Genomic DNA, 7,577 nt, shown 5'->3' with positions numbered 1-7,577 from the left:
TACATATCATGGAAGTTTTCTGCAAGGAAAAGCATTTCACTTTAATTTAACATATAATACCCCTTAGTACTAAACTATGCCTTGCTTTATTTGCAATTTTGATTACAGTAAAATTTTGACTCATATTAAGTGATTGTGAGATGAAAAATGTACTCTTTTATTTAAGGATTCATTCTCAAAATGAAGTTTTTCCTGACGCACTTGTACTCTCCAGGGTAAATTATTTTTTAAATTAATGGTCCACAGTCTTTCATATCTAGGCTGAGGGTCTTTGATAACTGTGATGGTTGTTTACCTTAATAAAAATTGGAGAGACACCTGTTAACGATTTCTCATACTTCAAATACCCTTAAGCCTTACTGGAGTACATTGCACGAAAAAGAGGACCAAAAATTACATGATTCTGGAGTTCCTATATTTATTATTGAAAATGTATCTCTACCTATTGTACACCTATCTAAAGCAATGGCCATTATCAATGCAGTTACGATATCCCTGGAAGCTAAAGTAAAAATGATAATTAACAAATATGTAACACGCCACATATTTAGAAGTGTAGAAGCATTAGCATAGTTTTATAGCATTGTGAAATCCATCAACTCTGAGAATGAGTTTTGAAATATTCTTTGAAACTTGGATTCACTTAAAATTTGGGTAGGGAACTTTTTCACGAAGGTCATCTGAGTGCACAACTTCAGCTTATTTGGCAAATGTTGAGTGATGTGAATATTTGTTACTTTATAAGAATGAAATATATGAACCTTCACTTATAACTTATTTATTTACTGCAATTGAATTCAGCTACGTCTACGTCATTTTCATATCAATCACTTCAGAACACGGAGAAATGGCTGCTCTAATGTGATTTCAGCCGCCGGTATGAATTTCCAGGATTCTACAGTGAATAAACATTGTTCTACATGTAGCTGCTCATATTTTAATATAAAAACTCAATTTTCTTTGTATTTTTGCTACATCAAAGTAATTTGATCTTTTCTGTCTAATCCAATTGTATAATTCTGACCTGAAAAATCAAGAGTGCTGGTGCAACTTATGGCCCTGGAAATATGGTAAATATAGGATTTTGTATTCAGCTTTCTGGATACTCATTTCTTGCTTTTGAAGAAAATAAAACCAAGTGCAGTAAGTTCATTTATATCCTGCATACACATTAGCAGTTTTTATTAATTGATAGCATTATGAATCCAGCTTATTGGGTCCTTCATGAAACTGTACACATAAATACATTCTTATGTACATGATACAATATTCATCCATGAGGAAGTGCCATTTATGGAAACAGCCAAAAACCAATCACTTTTACGAAACTCCAAAAGACAGGAAATGGGAAATATGTGCTTTTAGCAATGGTGGTGGAGACAAATTAAAATACAGATACAGTAGATGTAGCGCTATGGTTCTTTTATCACAAATTCTATGATTTTCCAGGAAAAATGGCAACTTCAGGTGCTTTCACAAACAATATTATATTGAGAAATGTTTTAAATGACTATTTCTACATCTGCAGCTTCAACTATTCATTGCAAGACACCAAATCTTTTGGATTATGAAAGGTAATGAACATCTATGCAAGTCTTTGCAAGTAATGCTGGCCAAGCAGCTACTTGAAATTAAAATTTGTGACCAGAAAATAATGTTACATCTACTCATATGAATCATGAAAGTTACAAATATTCAAGAAAATTAGTTAAAAATCATAGATAACAACAAAATTTGTCAATGAAATGAAAAATTTTAATCATGACAAGGCATCTCCTTCATCAATAAGACCTAGATCTATAAATAATTTAAACACAGGTTCAACAATGAATAAATAAGAACAAGCATTTCACCATTTCCAAGGAGTTGAACAGAGACTAGGTGTCACACTAATAATTGCTTTACTGCTCAGCAGTAAATGTATAAGATTACATGAGAACAAGATTTTTTTTATCATTTGGGAAAGATATTAGCTTAAATTCTTAATACTTATAAATCACAGCAATTACAGTTATTTAAAATGAGGTTATTGTATAAAGTCATCCAGTCTTTTCTCCTTGTTCAAGTCTTCGTTGCTTAATATCAATGCCATGCAACAGCTTACTGATTAATATCACTGGGAATGATGCAATTCTTCATAGAGACAATATACATTTTATTTGAACAAATTTTTAAATAACCCAGCAAAGAAAAGTAACCCTAATAAGGATTCTTCAGTGGTTATAAACATGGGACAAGAGAATGAAACTTCAATAAAAACCTGAAGAGATTATTCATGGGACATATCTAACATGTACATTTTCCTTTAACAGTGAGAAACTAAGGCTAAGGTTTCACCATACATACTCAGAAGTACTGCTTCAATAAAATATCCTGGACACTTGCACCCAAGTTTATGCAACAGAAATGAACAAAGTGCCCAAGCTTAAAATATAAATACTATTTTCTATAATGCTAATACCTTACACAGAAACAAAATCAGCTAATGCATTATGTATTCCGCAAAACAATGATAATTCTTATCTAATCCCAAACATACATTGATCTTCATCAAAATGAAGCAGCTTTGGTGCTTGATGTGTTCTAGAGAATGGCTGTAGAAAGGCATCACATTGTAACATAATTTCTGAAGCATATATCATACAACCAAGCCCATAAATCACTCTTTGTTTTCATGTAATAAATTCCTTTTAAGATTTTACAAATTAAAACAATAAAGTTCAACAAAACATAAACTTTCAAATGATGATTAAATAGATTTACAGACAAACTACAACACTTTTGATAGAAGTACTCCTCCAGCCTACTTACATTTGTACATGGTACTATGACAAAAACAATAAGTTTAATCACACTAGAGAACTTAGAACAAGTCATTCAACTGACACCAATCAATAAGGGTGTGCCTTTTCCACAGTTTTACATCTCTTGCAAGGATATCTAAATACTGTCCCAAAACAGCAAAATTATGAGTAGCTACATGCTCTTTTCAGAGAACATAATAAAAACGCATTTAACAATGAAAGACTGCTTTCTATGGAAATGGTTAAAATAAATGAATTCTAGAATACAAGATGTATCAACCAGAAATAATATTTGAATTCAAAGGAATTAAGGATTAGCTCATAACCATGCCTCAAAATATTGTACTCAAATGCTAGGTGACAGTACAGAACATTACTTTGGAATGCGTAACACCTTTAAGGCAATTAATTCAAGGGCAGAACCATGACTATGTTTGGACAAACCAGTTCATCACATAAATTCAACACATACCCACGACTCCTTCCCATGGCAATGATATTTATCACCTCCATAGCTCCACACGAACTTCAAGCTCCCACGCTCAGTACAGCTACATTAAAAATAAGTGAAATGTTCACATTATGACAATGACCATGACCAAAAATAATTACTTTACTTTAAAATTCAGCTTGACTTAAACAGGTGTGCCAACATACAAGTCTCATCGTTCCCATTCATTTCAACAGGTGTAAAATAGGAATGAAGCCAGAGAAAAGCATGACTGAGGAAAATCATTTTTTGTTTTAGTGTTTCTCTCTGGACATTAAATCACTGCCGCAGATGAATCAAGATCACAATCAGTAAGTAGGTACACATGCAAAATGCAAACACTCTTGTCAGCACCACATTTCCTCCGGAGCCACCACTGGGTGACCGCTGCCAACCGAGTCTATTTCTTTGGCAGAAATCATCATGATGGACACAGCATGACATTGTTCACACCTCAGTGCTTCGTCCCACCGCATTGGCCCCACTTCCCAGCACACCACCACTCCCCACTGGTCCAGCTTCCTCCGAACGTGATGACTTGCGCTCCCGCTTACCAAACAACCCACCGAGGAAGGACTGCTGGTGGCTCATTGATTTGGAACAACTCAAACCCTTACTGCCGGCAGTTGATTGCTGCGGAGATGAGTCCCTGCTCACTGTGCTGGCCGAAGTGCATTGGAATGAAATGGACATGCCGCTGTCGAGTGAACCCACGCTCCCCCTCCTCTGTGGCTTCTCCCCTGAAACTAGTTCAAGAAGGAAAAACATTAGCCTCCAGAAGGCAAAATTCTACAAACAACAATTTTACTTCCATGAAAATATAACTTAATTTAATATGTGAAAGGTGCACCAATTTGATTGACAGCAGAGCCAAGGCTGCCCTTGGAAAGTGCTCATCATAGTAGCTATGATTTTTTTTATTGCAATATAACACTAACCTATGCAAGTGGTAAATAAAGTCATGCGCTGCATCTCTTTACTTTCTTACGTTTTTGCTCACTAGAACACACAAAAAAAGTGAACATTGCTGGGAACTCTGTTTAAGAGTTCTGGTCAAGTGCCCAATGTCATGCATCATATCACACTCATGCCACTAGAAAAAATCCCATTGAAGGTTGACAGCATGAGTATTTGATGGGATAGAATAGTTTTATTTTGCAGGGAACCATAATAATGCGCTTGCGATTCAACTGCTGGCACATTAGATGAATGCAAGTTAACATTGGAATTAAAATAGTCTTCACTTAAGGAGAGGATATTAAGGGATGCTCTTAAAACAGCATGAAATGAGATTGGTAACAATAAATGACAAGAGCAAAACAATTCAGGAGGATTCCTGGCTGAAGGAATATTCTGGCATTTACATTATTTATGCATGATGAAGGGAAACTAAGACTGAGTAATAAATTACATTGCACTGGCTATAGAAGTGTTCATACAGCACCTATTTATTAACAGGAGTTCTGAAAAATGAAATCCTGCCAAAATGTTTATGAAAACTAGAAGTTCAAGAAATGCCACTCTCATTGATTTTAAAAGCCCATTTATGCAAGCATATAGGACCGAGAGGTACAACAGTAAGTGTACTGAATTTCAAAAGAGAAAACAAATAGAGGAACATGTCCAAAGAGATTGAAAGCATCAAAAACCATTGTGGTAGTTAAATGTGTCACTGAGAAAAAAAAATTTTGATGGGACCCAACATTTCCTACATGAATTTCCAGAAAAGATCAAAAAATCTGCAAACCCTACAAAATCTGGATATCTATAGAACCAAACAATTTTATCTGAAATCTATCTACATTGCTCCCACCCGAGTCCCAAAAACTATCTGCCTAATTACTTCCAACAATCCCTGTGTGACTTTACCCTGTCCACAAATATGAATAAAAACCTTCATTAAAGTTTTCCATTGCCAGAAGCAGGCATAGGTGAACTGAACATATTCAACTTGCGATGACTTCTAATTATGACAGGAGTCAAATCAATGAAACTAGCATAAGGTACATTTACTTAAATACATTAAGCTAACAATATGACAATATTAAATCTGTGCACCATAAATTATGCAAATATAGAGATAATAAATAAAAATACACTAAAGGAACTATATTCTTCCATAACTAAATGAAATACATTGTAACATTTTGTAGATCGAGGTCCAGTCAGGCTTAAATTGGATGAAAATAATTTGTACTCAGCAATTAACAGTAAAAACTTTTGCCACTATTCAAAGCACTCAGTGCATTTAATTAACTTCTGAATACTGAGAAACTATATCATTGAAAGGGCATTGATATAGCAACAATTCTCTCGAATTTTGGGTCAAGGCATGTTGGTGCCACAAAATATTTCTTTCAGTAAGGGATCCATTTTTGAATTTTCCGCTAATAAATATCAGCCCTAGAGAAAGAATCTGCTCATTCCTGCCAATGCACACTGTTCAATTTCTGGCATTCATTATTTATTATTCATAACTCGGGAAATTAGTCAGCTTAATGATACAGAATTATGCATGTAGATATGTGCTCCACCAACAGTGTTTCCCTCCAGAGATTCGATAATTAATCAGTTAGTGCAGTGCAACCAATCAAAAGCCATTTAATTGTGATAATGCATTGAACAAATCCATTTATTTGCTCACTATTATTTTAAAAAGTTTTGGCCATCTCTTGTGACCATTATAAAATGGCTAGGAGCTGATATTAAAAAAAACTATTGATAGATTGAAAATGATCCTATTGATATCTTAGTTACAATAAATCACTGAAATGAACTGAAAACATCTAAACAATAATTACGAGCATGAGTATTGAAGAAGATTGCATAGATACAGAGATATAGATGAAGAAGATACATGCTCTTGTGAGTGATGACAAATGTGAGTTTGCTCTCTGACCTCTCTTATCCCTGATAAAAACCTGAGCTAAAAATTGAAAGATAACATTATATGCAGTCCTCTTATTAAATAAAATCAAACTCAACACAAGATCTGATATTATGTCATTGTTTTCAACTGCACAATTTTAAGCATTTACAATTCAGTGCTGAGTGAGTCAAGTGTGAAATAACCTGCAGTATTGAGGGTGAGAGTGTGAGCAGTACTTAGTGTGAGTATTCCAAAATTTTGAAAATTTAAAACCTAACAAGGATTTCTATTTGCCCCTTTAAAACTAAAGAAATAGTAAGAGTTAAGAGTGAAAATGAGTGCTGCTCTTCAGTGCACAAACTCATGTGATCAATTCCAATCACAGTCACTTTTTTCTCCTGTGATTTAATTTAGATACCTTGGACAAGCACCGGGGTGCAAATGCTGCGTCAGAGGGTGCCACACGCCTTGGCAGATACCCTAGTGAGCCTGTTGAAACTATACTTTCACACTCTGGTCTTTCCCTATCAACATTCATCCAACATCCAAGCTGACCCACTTCATAATGGTACACTCAGAAGACTTCCATCACGAAACGAGAAACCTCTGGCTGTCCACACTCACACTGATCATGTATGTCGAGAAGTGAGTTGCTTAGTGCCGAGCGCTTCAGGGTCCCCTCCACGCTTGGCCTGTCCCGACCGCTGCGACCCCCTTCGGCCCTCGGACACCCTCCAACGCTGCTGCCCAATGCCGACACTCCCTCAACCCCTTCCTCTGGCCCTGCCACCCCTCCTTTGACCACCTCCTCTTCGGGTGACGTGGCCCTCCCAACCACCCCCTGACCACCCCGTGGGTCAGGGAACATGGTGGCGGTGCCACTGTCCCTCGGCGATGACTCCTCTATGTCTGCCACGCCACTGTCTCTGTTCTCCGAGGCTGAGCCACGTCCCCCACGCCCACTCTTCTGCCGCTCCAGCTCTGCCTCTATGCGCAAACTCTCCATTTCGTCCATCTCGCTGATTGACTCACGCAGGTCCTCAGCAAATTTGCAACGGTCGTGCTCATTTCGAGCATTAAATTTCACCAGGACCTTGCCATCGACATGTTGCGAGAGACGTATTCCGTATGGGTAATCTGGAAATGGAGTGGATAAAATTGCTCAGAAATTATGACTACACGAATAAATTATGGGAGTCTCTGCCATCAACATACTTATTGTACATAAATGCAACTAAAACTGAAGAGGAAAAATGGAAACATTAAAAATTTTTCCAATGGGTTAGGCAAATGTCATAACCAAGAGACCCTGAGCATTAGGCAATTCAAAGATTTCATTTCTCTTCAGTAATGAAAGAATTACACAACACAGAGGATGCCACATACTTTCTTAACGCTATTGTAATTTCACACT

At 36.4% G+C, this 7,577-nt stretch overlaps 1 protein-coding gene across 1 annotated transcript; it reads right to left on the bottom strand.

The window, feature by feature from the left end:
- Positions 1-1,152: 1,152 nt before the first annotated feature.
- On the bottom strand, positions 1,153-7,260 carry LOC139695621 (IQ motif and SEC7 domain-containing protein 2-like). The gene is made up of 2 exons (XM_071594426.1): positions 6,788-7,260; positions 1,153-4,040 (listed from the first exon to the last, which is right to left on the bottom strand). Exons 1-2 carry the CDS (start codon positions 7,176-7,178, stop codon positions 3,742-3,744), a joined length of 690 nt encoding a protein of 229 aa, XP_071450527.1. The 5' UTR covers positions 7,179-7,260; the 3' UTR covers positions 1,153-3,741.
- Between the last annotated feature and the right edge of the window lie 317 nt (positions 7,261-7,577).

The sequence above is a fragment of the Hetaerina americana genome, unplaced genomic scaffold (genome assembly GCF_022747635.1).
Source record: "Hetaerina americana unplaced genomic scaffold, ioHetAmer1.1.p SCAF_60, whole genome shotgun sequence".
Classification (NCBI taxonomy): Eukaryota; Metazoa; Arthropoda; class Insecta; order Odonata; family Calopterygidae; genus Hetaerina; species Hetaerina americana.
The sequence above is the reverse complement of the archived record's forward strand: the minus strand, read 5'-3'. Positions and strand labels throughout refer to the sequence as shown.

Coding starts and splice junctions, on each gene's coding strand:
- LOC139695621 (XM_071594426.1), bottom strand. CDS start 7,178: ATGGACGAAATGGAGAGTTTGCGCATAGAGGCAGAGCTGGAGCGGCAG. Junction 4,041..6,787: donor TCTCGACATACATGATCAGT/GTGAGTGTGGAC, acceptor TTCTTGAACTAG/TTTCAGGGGAGAAGCCACAG.